We start from the raw sequence: 18,033 nt of genomic DNA on the forward strand, positions 1-18,033 counted from the left end.
AGTTTCTAGGTTTTTCGAGGCAGTTTCTAGGTTTTTCGAGGCAGTTTCTAGGTTTTTCGAGGCAGTTTCTAGGTTTCTCGAGACAGTTTCTAGGTTTTTCGAGACAGTTTCTAGGTTTTTCGAGGCAGTTTCTAGGTTTTCCGAGGCAGTTTCTAGGTTTTTCGAGGCAGTTTCTAGGCTTGTCGAGGCAGTTTCTAAGTTTTTCGAGGCAGTTTCTAGGTTTTTCGAGGCAGTTTCTAGGTTTTTCGAGGCAGTTTCTAGGTTTTTCGAGGAAGTTTCTTAACCAGCATGAAACAGACTTCCTCCCGTGGAAACATTCTGAGCAGGATCGAAAGTCCTCCCGATCATTCTCTCTCTCTAGTTCATATCTTATTATTTTTCTTAATGGTATGAATGTTGAAGACGTCTCTAGTAACACTTGAGCTCCTCCACGGTACGGGTGGGGATTGAACTCACAGCAAGTTAATCGTAAAACTCCAGGTCAGAGCATATGCCACTTGGCTAGCTGGCTACAATCCCCACCCGTACCCTGTTTTGTCTGCAATCGTGTCATTACGGTTTCGTGAGTCACAATAGTTAAGACTTTTGTTACTCACACTTTGTCTCAGCAAGACCTGGGTTTGGTTGTAGTTGACATATTCTTTAATTTAAACTGGCTGAAAACACCGTCTTAACTATTTGTAATGAGTGTTTCACGATGTCTGTGTAAGTTTGGAACTCTGATAAGGTGATGGTCTGAATTTGAAGTCCTCGACACAGTCTTATCCAGTATTATTTGATCGTTATTCGTGAGTATATAATTAAAGATTTTTTTCAATATTGTCGTTTCGCTATTTGCTAGTTTAGGGCGATTTTTCTTTGACTCTTCAAGTTCACTTGCTTGTCACTGCTCGTCTGAACTATTTCCTGAGACTTCCCCTATATCCAAATGGCTGCTGTGGGTATCAATTTTAGGTAACTTAAATTGAAATTACCGAGCGGGACGACGTTTGGAGTCGGGTTTATAAGCATTTCCAGACAGTGCTGGATATTCTCAATGGTATAAAACACCCACAGGACGAGGTATTAAACACATGTGCAACACCTGGTTATTTTTGCTTGTAGATGTCTCGGCAAACAGTGGCTTGTTTTTCACTTCAGTACTGATATGATATACAGAAAACAGCGGGATACGAGGCAATCGGTCTCTCAGCCTTGCATAAAAATACACAGAAAAGGTAATCAGTACCTCAGCCTGGAAGGTAATAACACCGGCTTCCAGACTGTAGGACTGATTACCTCATCTTCCACTGTCATCTGTGTAAAGTCCTGCAAGGCTAATGGACTGATGATATCGCCATCTACTGTCTTCGTGTATTCTCTCTGTATTGAACTGAAAAACTCATTGGTTGGCGAAAAATCATAAAAAAAGATACCCATGGGTTGCATATGTGCTTAATTCCCTAATCAATATTCAAAATACTTGGCATTTGCATCTGGTGATAACTCTACAGTAACACTAAGTTGTGTGTGGCAGATTTCCCATCAAATATATTTACATATGATAGTCATAAATTATAACCTTAATATTTAAAGGGGTGGACGGGTAGGCCAGCTGAAGGCTTCGGTCAGGTGACCATAAGCTCCAGCGACAGGTCATCATTATCTAAGACCCCCGTCAGGAAACACTTGCCCTGTTTCCTGACAAATTTTACCGAACCTAAGATTTCACATGACAATGGCTCAACGGCATCGCTTACAGCATAAAGCAGAGCAGCGCGAATGTCCTCACGTAAAGAAGACAATCTTTGATGCTAAGAAGTGTTAGAGTAAAGCCGCCTATGGACCGCACGACGGTCATTAGACTGCATTATTCCTATTCCCTTAATAAAGTGTACATATACCAAAAGATATAATCTCTCTCTGTCTCTCTCTCTCTCTCTCTCTGTATATATATATATATATATATATATATATATATATATATATATATATATATATATATATATATATATATATATATATATATATATATATATATATATATATATATATATAATCGTGCCGAATGGGTAAAACTGGTCAGTTAGCAAGAACTCATTTAAAATTAAGTCCTTTCTAAAATTTTCTCTTATACGTTTAAAGATATATTTTTTTTGGTTTATTTTAATGTAAAAATTAATATTTTGAACCAATAGAACCTTAGAAAACTTACCAAATCTTATTATAACAGGCGCAATTTAGGCTAATCCAGCTAAATATATTTTAGATAAGTTTACAATAATTTAATAATAAACGAGCACAACGAAATATATTTTGTTACTTTAGGTTCAGAATGATTCATCGACAGCATGCCCAGCGACACCATGCCCAGCCATTCTAGGGTCGGGTAGGTGCCAGAGCCCGAGCTTGCAGCTCACAACACCGCCATTTCCCATTAGCCTCCTTGGGGTGGGGATGGCAGACCAGAGAGGCCTAGCTTCTCCCTACCAGAAGCTAGGCCTACCTGGAGGTTACCTGGAGGTTATTCCGGGGATCAACGCCCCCGCGGCCCGGTCCATGACCAGGCCTCCCGATGGATCAGGGCCTGATCAACTAGGCTGTTACTGCTGGCCGCACGCAGTCCAACGTACGAGCCACAGCCCGGCTGATCCGGCACTGACTTTAGGTATCTGTCCAGCTCTCTCTTGAAGGCAGCCAGGGGTTTATTGGCAATTCCCCTAATGCTTGATGGGAGGCTGTTAAACAGTTTTGGGCCCCGGACACTTATGGTGTTTTCCCTTAGTGTACCAATGGCGCCCCTACTTTTTATTGGGGGCATCTTTTACTTTCGTAGGGAGTGATTTCTGTGTGCAGATTTGGGACCATTCCTTCCAAGATTTTCCAAGTGTATATTATGATATATCTCTCCCTCCTGCATTCCAACGAGTACAAGTCAAGTGCTTCCAAGCGTTCCCAGTAGTTAAGGTGCTTGACAGAACTTATACGTGCAGTAAAGGATCTCTGTACACTCTCTAGATCTGCGATTTCACCTGCTTTGAATGGAGATGTTAATGTACAGCAGTATTCCAGCCTAGAGAGAACAAGTGATTTGAAAAGGATCATCATGGGCTTGGCATCTCTCGTTTTGAAAGTTCTCATTATCCATCCTATCATTTTCTTTGCACGTGCGATCGTGGCACTGTTGTGATCCTTGAAAGTGAGATCCTCAGACATTACTACTCCCAGGTCCCCAACTGGGGACAGTTGGTCCCAAAGATGAGGAGGTACTTGTACCTCCTCCCATGGCAGAGTTAGGTCTCAGACACTACCTAGAGAGGGAGCCAAGGCCGGGCCACCACTTGAAAAAGGCCCGGGTCGGGAGAATACCGGCGAATCTTTAATAATAATAACAGAATGATCTTTTTTTTGCGGAATTACTGCATGCACAAATTTTCGCTTGCCTTATTCGGCAAGAAAGCGTTGCTGTTTAAGCAACGCTTGTCCACTGAAGATACGAAAGCATACATGTATTTCCATATCTTCTTGTTACCTAAACATTTAAAGATACCTTTAAAGATAATATTTTAGAGTTAACGTTTAAATAAATGTTTACCTTATTATTTTTCTCCGTCATGGTAAATTATGCTAAATTTCTTATATACATATTTTCTTGTTACCTCTGTGATCTTTATTTTCTTTCTGCCATCCAGGGATGTTTTTATTTACAGTTCCTGTTATCTTTTTTTTTTTTTTTTTAATTTTTCGTAATATTATTCCACTCGATGGATAATATATTATTATTTAGTCTGGCAGTGGGTGGCGACCAGAGTCCAATGGCGAATAGAGAGACAGAGAGAGTAAGCTTTCTGCTGAACCACGTTTCGCTCACTGTGGAACTGCGTCAAGTACTTCAAGAAAGCAGCAACAAAACGAGGATCAATAAACGTTCGATTCACTTTGTCTAGGTTGCTAATATATATATATATATATATATATATATATATATATATATATATATATATATATATATATATATATATATATATATATATATATATATATATATATATATATGTATATAATTATATAATTATATATTGGATATTTTATAACACGTCGGTTATGTCTCACCAGAATAAGGAGGCCCAAAATTTCCTACCAGGGCAAGTTAACTGAAAAAAAGACCACCAAGGCAGAGAGATCCAAAAAAAAAAAAACTTCCCACCAAGGCAGGATAACCCAAAAACTCCTCATCAAGACAGGGTGACCCCAAAAAATTTTCCTACCTAGCCCGGGTGAACCAAAAAACTCCCCATCAAAGCAGAGTGACCCAAAAAACTCCCCAACAAGGCAGGGTGACCCAAAAAAAACTCCCCATTAAAGCAGAGTGACCCAAAAAACTCCCCACCAAGGCAGGGTGACCCAACAAAAACTCCCCACCAAGGTAGGGTGACCCAAAAAACTCCCCACCAAGGCAGGGTAATCTAACGAAGAAAAACACCTCCACCAATCGCTCATTCCCTGGCTGTATATTTACAACCAATCGAGCATGGTTGTAACCCGCAGTTACCCCGTGTTTCAACAGTCTCGCTTAACGAATTACCTCTGTGTCCGCGTAAAGAACTAATTCCATACCAATTTTGCCTGACCTGGGAGCCATTACTCACATGACGGCAAGTTAGGTTTGATCCTGTTAATTATTCTAGTTGATTTTTGTTCTTCTTACAGAGGGATCCAAATAATGGTTTAATATTGAAGATCTCTGCTGTCATAATATTGTTATGTGTGTGTTTGATCTTAGAGAGAGAGAGAGAGAGAGAGAGAGAGAGAGAGAGAGAGAGAGTGGAGAAATGAGAGACAAATGAGAGGCAGGTGAGGAACAAACACGACAGATGATACACAGGGGAGAGATAACGAAGGGACAGTACACAATATGACACTTGTATCTCTAACACACAAATGATGCTGTTGTTGCTGCTGTTGTTGTTGTTGCTATTGTTTATGTTACTGTTGTTGTTGCTGCTGCCAGCTGTGTGTTGTAGCTGTCTGCCTCTTCCCTGTACGCCTACATTTCTGCTTGTCACTCTTCTTGTATGCCTATTTGTTCTCCCTCCTTGTATGCGTGTTTTTTGCAGCTTGCAACCCCGCCTGTCTGTCTGCCTCTCAGCCTACCTTATTGCAAGTCTGCTGTCCTGCCAGCCTGCCACGCCTCTGCTCTCCTCTGCTGCCACACCGACACCCACACACCTACTCCACCACCCCCACAACCACCCCCACCAAACAACCACCGCACGCCTACACCACCACGCCCACAATACCACGCCCACAACACCACACCCACTCCACACATTTATGAACCGCAGCCTCAAAGCTTCCCCTACACGCGAAAGATGTATAGAGAATCATTTTGCAAATTCTGCTGTATTCCGAGGGGTGAGAGAGATGGGGAGGGGAATAAGGGGTGAATGAGGGGTGAGGGAGAAGAAAGAGGGGGGTGAGGATCAACGGAGAAAAGGGGAGGAGAGGGTGAAACAGAAAGGCATAATTCCCTAGCAGGCATCGTGGCACCTTCGTGTGTATTGATCTTAAGGGGGAGGGGGATGCCGGGGTGGGATTGAGGGGAGGGAGGGAGGGGATGTGGTAAGGGGAGGGAAGGGGGAGGGAGTCAACGATTTCCAAGTGTCACCAGCGGCTACAACTTTGGTAGACGTACACTGCTCATACATACACACACACACACACACACACACACACACACACACACACACACACACACACACACACACACACATGCATCCATGAACAAATGCTGTGAATCGACCCCTGCAACTACATATAGGTGAGCACACACACATATATGAACACACACACACACACATATATGAACACACACACACACACACACATAATTGAATACACACACACACACACACACACTACAAACCAGTTTCCCTGATATACATAGTATGTAAGGTTATGGAAAGAATAATCAAAGGAGTAGCGAAACACCTGGAATAGAGTGAGTCATGAACAACCACCAACACGGTTTCAGAAAATGTAAATCCTGTCTCACAAACCATCTTGACTTCTATGACTAGGTAACGAAAGCTGAGGCAAGAGAGGGAGAGATGAACCGTATATTTTAGAACCGCAAGAAGGCTTATCGCCTTAGAACTGCACGAGGACTAGGCGCTAAAGTTTGAGGAGTAAGCAGGAATTACAGGGAAGGCACTGTAATGGATCAGGGAATATCTGACATGAAGGAAACATGAAACGGTTATCTGGGATAAGGTGTGACAATGAGCAAGTGAGGTTCCACAAGGCTCAGTCCTCTCACCTGTGCTGTTTATCGTGTCATTGAAGAGACAGAGGAGACAAAGTCATCCCTGGTGGCAGATGAGGCGATACTTGTCAGGAAAATACAAACTGATCTGGATAAGTTGCAGAACTAGTCTAACAAGTGGCTGTTGAAATTTAACCTCTGCAAATACTAGCTAGATTCTGAAAATTGCCTTTCAATCAGATCACAAACCTCACTGGAAAACAAGGAGTACCGAGCATGGCACCTGAGTCGCCCACCAAGAGAACATCTGCAACATATGAACGTCTGGTAAATCAAACATTAGTTTCTCAACAAGGAGTCATTCATGACACATGGAGTAAGCAGCACCAGCGTGGAATCCACACCTGATCGGATATACGAAGACACTGGAAAATCTGATGACAATAAAGGACAGAGAACCAGGAGAGGCATGATACCGATGCTCAAAATACTGAGAGGAATTGATAAAGAAGATACTCGCTGTTCGAAAGACGGGAACACGATTGTACAGCTGGAAGTTACAAACAGAGACGAATAACGGGAATATTAGTAAGTATTTCTTCAGCCTCAGGGTGGTTAACTAGTGGTAGAGGCAAGATCCATGCAGAGCTTTCGGAAAAGGCATCGCTGGATCCACGAAGCAGGGAGAGTAGACCCAGTAGCGTCCAGCTGAGAGATGGTGCCAGGAGCTGAGACTAGCCCTCTGTTACCACATACAGGAAAGTACAAATAGGTTAATGCACGCACGCGCGCACGCACGTACGTACGTACGTACGTACGCACGCACACACACACACACACACACACACACACACACACACACACACACACACACACACACACAATATTTTCCCTTGTTGCTGGAGCTTCATATTTTTATTCTCATTAATTTTGGTTACCACTGCTGCCAATACCATCAATCCTGACTGGTTATCGAACGTCCGTGGTTAAGCACTCTGCGACTTACGACTTTATTCAGCGTGTACGCTTGTGTTACACATATCACTATGATGGTGGTGGTGGGTGTAGTGGGTGTGGTAGTGGGTGGTGGCGGATGTGGGTGGTATGGTAGTAGGTAGTGGTGGGTGGTGGTGGTGGTGGGTGTGGTGGGTGTGGTAGTGGGTTAGAGGATGGTGGTGGATGTGATAGTGGGTGTGGTAGTAGGTGGTGGTGGATGGTGTTGTGTCAGTGGCCTGTGTTTCAAGCGTCGTGGAGTGCACTTGGCAGGTAAAGCTCCCTCACTTCTCTCAGCGGTCAGTCAGTCATCTGTTATTCGACTCAGCTCCACAAACCAACCACTACTCTGCATACCATCCCAGCCAGCTGCAAGCAGAGTTAGCCACAGCCCTTTACCAGTCGAGTCGACCATCCTAGAACTGCTCTGGTTGACTAGATGAAGCAGCCTTCTGAGTCTTCAGAGGAAGAGGAGGGAGGCCTGGAGAGATCATCCCCACTTCTAGTTAACCCTCTTTGACCACCGGACCCTCTCGTGCCTCTAGCTGGCTAACACCATACATAGATCTGACTCTTTGTATGACATAGTCATTATTCACTACTCTGACTATTCATAAACTTGTGTTGGGATTATGTACATAATTGTGGATAGTGTACGTACTTTCTGCTGGTTGCAATGAAAGTTATATTGTGTACAGTTTTAGTTCTTCCTGACTGAACTTAGCCCTAAGCTGATTCGTGGCATCACCTAGCACCACTTGGCACTACCTGGCACCACATGGCCTTGCTAACATGCTCGATTTAGTCCTAGTCAAGAGACAGGATAAGTGTCTCCTGGCAAGCATGTGTCATGATAACAGGTAACTGGTTAACTATCCGCTAGCCTACCCTAGCTAGGTAAAGTGAAGGCAGGAGTGAGAGCATGAATGAAAGCAGGAGTGAAGAAAGGAATGAAGGCAGGAATGAAAGCAGGAATGAAAACAGGAGTGAAGGCAGAGCTCGACCCCTACAATCTCCCACCACATACACCACCTCCATACTGCACTTCATCTCATTTTTGTGTTCCTCGTAACCCAACCAAATGTGTGTGTGTGCGGGGCTCTCCTTGCATCCAGCCGCAGTGCTGCGGCCCAGCAGGAGCACGCGCGCACGCCCACCCCACCTACTAGGCGACTAGGTGGGCAAAGTCCAGCAGCTGGAGCTCCACAACATCACAGGTTCCGTGAACCTACCTAGCAAATAAGAGGTCAGTGACAGGCTGACTTACCTTAGAAAGAGTAGTAGATAGTTTGTAAATTTTATGACTGAAGGACGATGGGCCTTTGACTTTGTCTCTCGGGAGACAGATACACAACCAGACTCACAAGACGGGGTGTTAAGGTGCCAGTATGCTCAAAGGTAAGCCGTAAAGACAGGAAACTACAGTTACAGTGAATGATGAAGTCTAAGGATGGACGAGTGGATAAATACAGCAATTGGGTATTTTCCCCAAGAATCATATCCAAGGGCCGCCACACGCTGCTGACGAATCCAATTTTGCTAGATAAACCAAATAAAAGACCAGTGTTCTTTCTCGTATATGTGAATGCAATACCAGTGGGATTGATTCCAACATGGCAATGTTCGTAATAATAATAATAATAATAATAATAATAATAATAATAATAATAATAATAATAATAATAATGGTACTATTATTTTAATGGTATACAATAATAATCGCTTCAGTACTACTTCGATGTTGATGGACTGAGCACATATATACCTCTTCACTCTTTCGTTGCCTCCATATTTATTCATCACTGTGTTTGACCGAAGAAGTGTCCACTGTGTAGGCGAAACGTTTCGGAATTACACAAGCCTGTCTGTCGAACATGTGTCTTAACTCATTTGTATGCGAATGTTCGCTGATGATGGAAAGCCACGAGAAACTTGGGAGTGTGTGACAGTTTCTGGAGCTCCGGGGAAAAGTTGGACAGGCTCCAGGGAGATTTGTACAACGTACAGGAGACTTGGACAGGCTCCAGAGACACTTGCACAGGCTCCAGGGAGACTTACACAGGCTCCAGGGAGACTTACACCGGCGCCAGGAGGCTTGAATAGGCTCCATGGTAAACGTTCACAGGTTCCAGGGAGACTTGGACAGGCTCTAGGGAGACTTGGACAGGCTCCATGGAAACTTGGACAGGCTCCATAGAGACTTGCACAGGCTCCAGGGAGATTTGAATAGGCTCCAGGAAAAATTTTCACAGGCCCCAGGGAGACTTGCACAGGCTCCAGGGAGACCTGAATAGGCTCCAGGAAAAATTTCCACAGGCTCCAGGAAGACTTACACAAACTGCAGGAGACTTGGACAAGCTCCAGGGAGACTTGGGTAGGCTCCAGAGAAACTGCGCAACCTACAGCAGACTTGGACAGGCTCCATGGAGATTTACACAGGCTCCAGGGAGACTTGGATAGGCTCCAGGGAGACTTGGATAGCCTCCAGGGAGATTTGCACAGCCTGCAGGGAACACTTAATACAGGCACCAGGAATGAAGGGTCATGTTTTAAGCGTTCAACGTCAGCAAATGCAAGATACTGAAGCCAGGTTCTGGACGAATGAGACTGCAGGCCAGATAACACCTGGAAGTGGAGAAGGAAAAGGTACACTCATACATACTCGAAAGTATGTAGCGCCAGTGTGGAGCCCATCCCCTGTGTGAACGCCTGAGGAACCTCGACTCACACCCAGAAGGCAGCCAACGTCACCTATGCCTGTCACCGGCAAACTCTTGTACGTAGACATGTGTACACACGCATACGCCAGGAAAGAAATAAAAAGAAACGGTTTTTTTTTCAACCTAATCAAAAAAAGAAAAGAAAGCATAATTTATTTATTCTTTTGCACAATTTACGTAATTTTATTTTGGTTTTCGTAATTTTTTGTTCCTCAAAAAAGAAAAAAGTTTAAAAAAAATGAAAGCGAAAATAAAAGGCATTTCTTCACGAGAGAGACGGAGAATGTGACTGTGAGGTCACAAAGGCGCATAGGAATGTAATTATCTTGACCTGTGGTTAAATTGCATAGCTGTTAGCAAGTGGAATGAGCTGCAAGAGATGAGTTGACTGCAGCAACTACTGGGGAAGTTGCAAATTAATTATATCTTCCAAAAAAAGAGGGGATTTTGGCAAGCACACACACACACACACGCACACACACACACACACACACACACACACACACACACACACACACACACACACACACACACACACACACACACACACACACACACACACACCCAAGGAGTGGTACAGTGTATTGGAACACAGTGGAACAACGGAGACACATGTACACTACTTGGGTTTCTTAATCGTGGAGACGTCTCGCCCACCAGTGGCTTAATCAATCCAATACAGAGAGTAAAAACCGGAAAAAAACGGAAAGAGGTAACTTGAGGGGATCAGTCCCTCAGTAAAACAGATGCACGAGGATGGGGAAGTAGTATATCTCTAGACAGGAGAGGTGAAGCATTTGGGGATGGCCTCAGAGGTGGGCAGGGCCCATTACCGAAGTAGATGATGATAGGCCAGGCAAGCTTTGGCGTTGTAGAAACATGCTGGAGTCTCGGCCAGGCATTATTTTGTTGATGGTGCTTGTGAGAGACAAGCAGATGGTCAGAGCACATGAGTACCATCTTGCTGCCTGCACTCAAGATACTCCATCACTGATGATACTCCATCACTCAAGATACTCCATCACTGATGATACTCCATCACTCAAGATACTCCATCACTGATGATACTCCATCACTCAAGATACTCCATCACTGATGATACTCCATCACTCAAGATACTCCATCACTACCAAGATATAAAAGCTCCTGGCCCCGCCTCTTCACTGGTAGCTACTAGGTCACTCTTCCTGCTTCAAGAGCTTTATCATACCTCTTCTTAAAGCTATGTATGGATCCTGCCTCCACTACTTCACTTCCCAGACTATTTCACTTCTTGACAACTCTGTGACTGAAGAAATACTCCCTAACATCTTTGTGATTCATCAGAGTCTTCAACTTCTAATTGTGACCTCTTGTTACTGTGTCCCATCTCTGGAACATCCTGTCTCCGTCCACCTTGTCAATTCCTCTCAGTATTTTATGTTATTATATCCCCCGTATCTCTCCTGTCCTCCAGTGTTGTCAGGTCGATTTCCCTTAACCTCTCCTGTTAGGACATGCCCCTTAGCTAAGAGAATGGTCTTGTTGCAAACCTTTGCACTTTCTCTAATTTCCTTACATGATTGACTAGGTGTGGGTTCCAAACTGGTGCTGCATACTCCAATATACGCCTGACATACACGGTGAGCAGGGTCCTGAATGATTCCTTATTGAGATGTCGGAATGCTATTCTTAGGTTTGCCAGGCGCCCATATGCTGCAGCAGTTATTTTGGTTGATGTTTGGACTTCTTTGCCCTTTCCCAATCTTCATGACTTTGCACTTGGTGGGGTTGAACTCCAGGAGCCAGTTTACGGACCAGGCCTGCAGCCTGCCCAGATCCCTTTGTAGTTCTCCCTGGTCCTCGTCCGATTGAATTTTTTTTCATCACTTCACATCACCTACAAACAGGGACACTTCTGAGTCTATTTCTTCCGTCATGTCGTTCACATATACCAGAAACAGCACCGGTCCTAGGACTGACCCCTGTGGAATCACGCTCGTCACAGGTGCCCACTCTGACACCTCACCACGTACCATGACTCTCTGATGTCTTTCCGACAGGTATTCCCTGATGCACTTCCCTGTTATACCTGCCTGGTCCTCCAGCTTATGCACTAATCTCTCGTGTGAACTGTGTCAAAAGCCTACTTACAGTTTAATAAAACGCAATCTACCCACCCCTCCCTCTGTTGTCTTACTGCCGTCACACTGTCATAGAACTCCAGCAGGTTTGTGACACATCATTTCTCATCCCTGAAACTATGTTGGATGTCGTTGATAAGCTCAGTCCTTTCTAGGTGCTCCACCACTCTTCTCCTGAAAATCTTCTCCATGAGTTTCATGCTATACATGTCAGTGACAGACATGGCTGATAAAGAGTTTCTTCATGGGACTTAACTCAGAAATCATTCAAGGCGACTTACATCATACACATGACACTAGTCTTCGGGTATGCAACATTAACGTTATACCACGAATAACCAACCATATGAAGGAGATCGGAAAAAATTAGAGATTTGCCAATTGATCGACCTAGCAAATGAGGGAAATATGCTACGAAGGAAAAGTAAGAGTGAAACATCGTGTCACTTAGTGACAGAGGGGCTAGGGATTTACATGATCCTGACGTATAAGATGTTCGAAGGTAAAGACTGAGTAACCAAGGACAACTTGTGTGACACAAGAGGTCTCAGTAGTAGTAACCAGTTACCAGTAACCAGTGTACCGTTGACTCGTTACCAACCGTCTCTGCCTGAGTCACTGTCTATTCATATTGTGCTGACCTGGCACTATTCAAAGACCCCCTCACATATGGGTACTGTGGGCGGCCAGTCGGGTAGTTGTACGAGAGAGAGCAGAGAGACAAGGTTACGGCTGTAAGGGCGCTACTCACCTTGTCTGTAATTATACGTACTACCAGCCTACGTGAGTATTACTTTACCCAATCCACGTGTCGAACTCCCACATGATAGAGGAACCAGGAAGTTGTGACACAGAAATCTGAACACCCAGGGTTGGAAACATTATTTTTTTTAAGTGAAAGAGTAAAGCCAAGTGGACTATACAGCGTATGCTGAAGGCTCGATTTACAGCCTCTGTCCCAGGAGTGTTTACCCGGTTTCCGGTCTTCATGACCCTTCCTCAATTTTCTTAACATAGCACTTACTAAGTTATAATAGTAGCAACTTATCTGACTAATCTTGCTGCGTGTAATCCCCCATATATATTTACCAGCATATGGTTGCAGGTACTGAGCCCTAGCTCCTGACCTGCTCCCTCAACTTGCCGCTTGCCGGTTTCACTTCCTCCTGACCGCATAAGCCCAATTATACCTGCTCTTCAAACTATGTATGGAGTCTGCCTCCACCACTTTTACAGCAAGATCAATTCACTTCCTGACCATTCTGAGACAACAAATACTTCCTGACATCCCTGTGGCTCATTTGTGTCTAACTTCCAGATGTGCCCTTGAGTACCTGTTTTTCTCCTAACAGAATATTTTATATATTTTCTGTCCTCCAATGTCGTTAGATTCAAACCCATTAGCCTCTCCTCGTAATATATTTGCTATAATTATAACCATAATTTTGAAAGGGGTGGATCGGTTAGCCAGCCAAGGCCTCAGTCAGATGGTCAAAAGCTCGAGTTGCGGGTCATCATATGGTTAAGACCAGCGACAGGAAATACCTGTCCTGTTTCCTAACAAACCTTACCTAACCTCTCCTCGTAGCTCATGCTCCTTACCTCTGGAACGACCCTAGAACGACCCTGGAATGACCCTCGTTGCATACTTCCATACTTTCTCCAGTCTCTTAACTTGCTTTTCTAGTTGTGGGTCCCGTACTGGTGATGCATATTTCAAGATGGGTCTGACATATGTTGTATAAAAGACCACGAATATCGCTTTTGTTGACATTCCGGAAGGATGGTCTAAGATTTAACCTACGAGCATTAGCTGTAGAGGTTATTTGGCACATGTGAACCCTTGGAGTAATACCAGGCACTATGTCCACCCCTAGATCTTTCTCTCTGAATGAAGTCTGCAGTTTTTGTCCCCCAAGTCTATACTCCGTGCCTGGTCTTCTTGACCCTTTCCCAATCTTTATAAAAGTGCATGAGCTGAGGTGCAATTAAATCAACTACTATACGACCAATCTTGCAGTTTGTCCAGCTCCATTTACAGTTTTTCTCCGTTCTCCTCTGTTTATATTCTCCTTACATTTACATCATTAGCAAACAGGGTTACAGCTTACTCAGAACCAACCATCTGGACTGTCAGTCACATGCCTGTGTGTGTGTGTGTGTGTGTGTGTGTGTGTGAGTATTTTGTGGGTGTGTGTGTGCGTGCGTGCGCGAGTGTGCGTGTGTGTACAATCTCACCTGCGCGCCACCAACACACACACACACACCTTCGAGCACGCCTACACCTTTGAGTCCCCTCCCTCCCCTCTGTGCACAGACGGGGTGGGGGAAGAAGGGAGGATATGAGCGAGGGGAAGTTAGCGACTTAAGTGGGAAAGCAAAGACGCAGCGGGAATGGGAAGAAATGAGAAACAAAAGGAGGGGTCGAGAGATAGGGAGAGGGAGAGGGAGAGGGAGAGGGAGAGAGTGAGAGAGAGAGAGAGAGAGAGAGAGAGAGAGAGAGAGAGAGAGAGAGAGAGAGAGAGAGAGAGAGAGAGAGAGAGAGAGAGAGAGAGAGAGAGAGAGATCCTTAACCTAACCTTGTCAAACCCTGTGTAAAAAAAGAGAGAGAGAGGAAAGGGCCAAAGGGGAGGGGATGGGGCAATGGGCAGCCACCGCCCATCACTTACCTTGCACCAGCAGCAGTAGTACGCTCACCGCCCACAACACTTCCACCAACATCTTCATTCCTTCTGCAGTCTTATGCCCCACGCCCGAGAGGAACCATTCTTTGCCCCGCCCCCAGAAAAATATGTCACAGAAACAGCAAATCTGCCTCTTTAAACACTGCGCGCCACACTGTCAACGATACACTGCACCAGAAGGATTTTTCTCCGTCTGTTTTAAGTAGTAAGATCCAAAACCCTGCTTCGTGCACAGGGTCAAAATCCCTCGCCACCGCTTCAGTGTTTGAGAGACCGGAAGAGTCAGTGTAAACAAGGGTTGAACGCGACACACGCCCTCTCTCTCATGTTTCTCTTATACTCCCTGACGGGTGAGAGGCATCGTGAGGGAGGGCTGAGAGGATGGGAGAAAGAGGAAACAGATATCCTTCAGCCTCCACGAGAGAAAGAGAGAGAAAAAGGGAGGGAGGGAGGGAACGAGAGGGATTTGGGTGCGAAAGGTTGAGGTACAGAGCCGCGTGTGATAGTCACGGATGAGGCTAGACCGGAGTTTCTCTTGTATGTTCGTGTACCACTGGGAGCTTGTCCCATACTGTGGCTCTCTCCCTCGCTCACTCCCTCCTTCCCTCCCACCCTCCCTGGATCTCCCTGCGCAAGCGCCCAGCCCCGCCTGCTTCCTCCTCTTCTCCGTTCCTTTGCTCCTGGGCTGGTCTCCACTCCGTCTCCTACCCTAAGAGATCTAGAGCAGAGACGTGTCCAGATCTGTCTTCCTTCTATCTCAGCGGCCCCCAAAAGTCACAATCGTTATCCCTTTAGTCACAATCCCTACTCCTCTAGTCACAGTCGCTGTCTCCCACAAAAACCACGATCACTGGCCTTCCAAAGTTACAATCCTCTCCCTCAAAAGTTGCAATCAGGAGCCTTCCAAATGTACAATTCCTGCTACTACGAAGGTATCCAAAGTCAGATATGCTACCCAAACCATATATATATATATATATATATATATATATATATATATATATATATATATATATATATATATATATATATATATATATATATATATATATATATATATATATATATATATATATATATATATATATATATATATATATATATATATTGTATATATATATATTTTTATTTATGTCGTGCCGAATAGGTAAAACTTGCGATTTTGGCTTAAATAGCAACGCTCTTCTTGCTGAATAAGGCAAGCTAAAATTTGTGTATGCAATTATTTCGCAAAAATCATTCTGAACCTAACGAAAAAAAATATGTTTCATTGTGTTTGTTTATTATTAAATTATTGTAAACTTATCTAATATATATATATATATATATATATATATATATATATATATATATATATATATATATATATATATATATATATATATATATATATATATATATATATATATATATATATATATATATATATATATATATATATATATATATATATATATATCGTGCCTAATAGGTAAAATTGGTCAATTAACAAGAACTCATTTAAAATTATGTCCTTTCTAAAATTTCCATTAATACGTATAAAGACATATTTTTTTTCATTTGTGTTACTGTAAAAATTAATAGTAATTAAGTACCAAAAGAACCTTAGAAAACTTATCTAACCTTATTATAATAAGCACATTTTAATTTTGCCTAATTTGCCTAAATATATTTTAGATAAGTTTACAATAATTTAATAATAAACCAACAAAACGAAATATATTTTTGCTGTTAGGCTCAGAATTTTTGCGAAATTATTGCATACACAAATTTTCGCTTGTCTTATCTGGCAAGAAGACAGTTGCTATTTATGCCAAAATCGCAAGTTATACTTATTCGGCACGACATATATATAGTGCCGAATAGGTAAAACTTGCGATTTTGGTCTGGGGTGTAACTTTCCCCTTACCCACCACCACCACCACCACCACCACCACCACCACTACCACCCACCACCACCACCACCACCACCAACACCACCACTACCACCCACCACCTCCAGTACTACCCACCACCACCACCGCCGCCACCACCCCCTCCACCTCCACGGCCCACCACCACCACCCAGCATCACCACCACCCACCACCACCAACCCCCACCACCACCGCTCACAACCACCCACCACCACTACTACCCACCACCACCACCACTGCCACCCACCAACACTACTACCACCCACCTCCCCAACCACCACAACTACCACCCACCATCACCACCACCACTACCACCCACCACCACCACCACCACCACTACCACCCACCACCACCACCACCCACCACCACCACCACCACCACTACCACCCACCACCACCACCACCACTACCACCCACTACCCATTGAAACTTAGGGCTCTAATTCGAACAAGTTCGGAAGCCATCCACTCCAGCCTGGCCGTTCGAACTTCGCTTCGAACATGGAGAGTTGTATACCGCGTAATAAGGTGAATCTCTGATGAAATTTGCATTATCAATTAGTCGGCCGACTATTCGATATTCATATTTTTATTATTGTAAATAATTAAACATGTCTCTATTGTTCAATATTGTTCTTATAAATCGTAGAAATAGTTGCAGTACAAGTAATAGTAAGAACACTTCTGGCCCATGTGAGGCAGGTCCAATTCTCCCACCGGCTTAAGCACAAGTTGGTCAGGTCCAACTCACACCCACCCACACCCACTCATGTATTTATCCAGCCTATTTTTAAAACTACACAGCGTCTTAGCGTCTATGACGGTACTCGGGAGTTTGTTCCACTCATCCACAGCTCTATTACCAAACCAGTGCTTTCTTATATCCTTCCTGAATCTGAATTTTTCCAATTTTAAACCATTGCTGCGAGTCCTGTCCATGTTAGATATTTTTAGCACGCTATTTACATCCCCTTTATTAATTCCACTTTTCCATTTATACACCTCGATCATATCCCCCCTAATTCTACGCCTTTCTAGAGAGTGCAGATTTAGGGCCCTCAGTCTATACTCATAGAGAAGATTTCTGATACATGGGATCAACTTTGTCATCCTCCTTTGTACGTTTCCCAGTGCATTTATATCCATTCTGTAATTCGGTGACCAAAACTGCGCAGCATAAACAACCTGAGGACTTCTATTATTTATGCTTCTTGATATGAAGCCAAGGATTCTGTTAGCTTTATTGCGAACACTTATGCACTGTTGTCTTGGTTTCAGATTACTGCTAAGCAGAACTCCTAAATCTTTCTCGTAATCCATTACATTAAGATCTACATTATTTAGTTTATATGTGGTA

At 43.7% G+C, this 18,033-nt stretch overlaps 1 protein-coding gene across 1 annotated transcript in view; it reads right to left on the bottom strand.

Annotated features, from left to right (window-relative positions):
• Positions 1-15,320, bottom strand: part of LOC138852626 (transmembrane protein 132E-like) — a 76,789-nt gene extending 61,469 nt beyond the window's left edge. The window contains exon 1 of the mRNA XM_070084406.1: positions 14,750-15,320. Coding sequence (XP_069940507.1) covers positions 14,750-14,807 — 58 coding nt within the window. The 5' untranslated portion in view covers positions 14,808-15,320. The remainder of the gene's footprint in view (positions 1-14,749) is intronic.
• Between the last annotated feature and the right edge of the window lie 2,713 nt (positions 15,321-18,033).

Source organism: Cherax quadricarinatus, chromosome 13 (assembly GCF_038502225.1).
Source record: "Cherax quadricarinatus isolate ZL_2023a chromosome 13, ASM3850222v1, whole genome shotgun sequence".
Taxonomy (NCBI): domain Eukaryota; kingdom Metazoa; phylum Arthropoda; class Malacostraca; order Decapoda; family Parastacidae; genus Cherax; species Cherax quadricarinatus.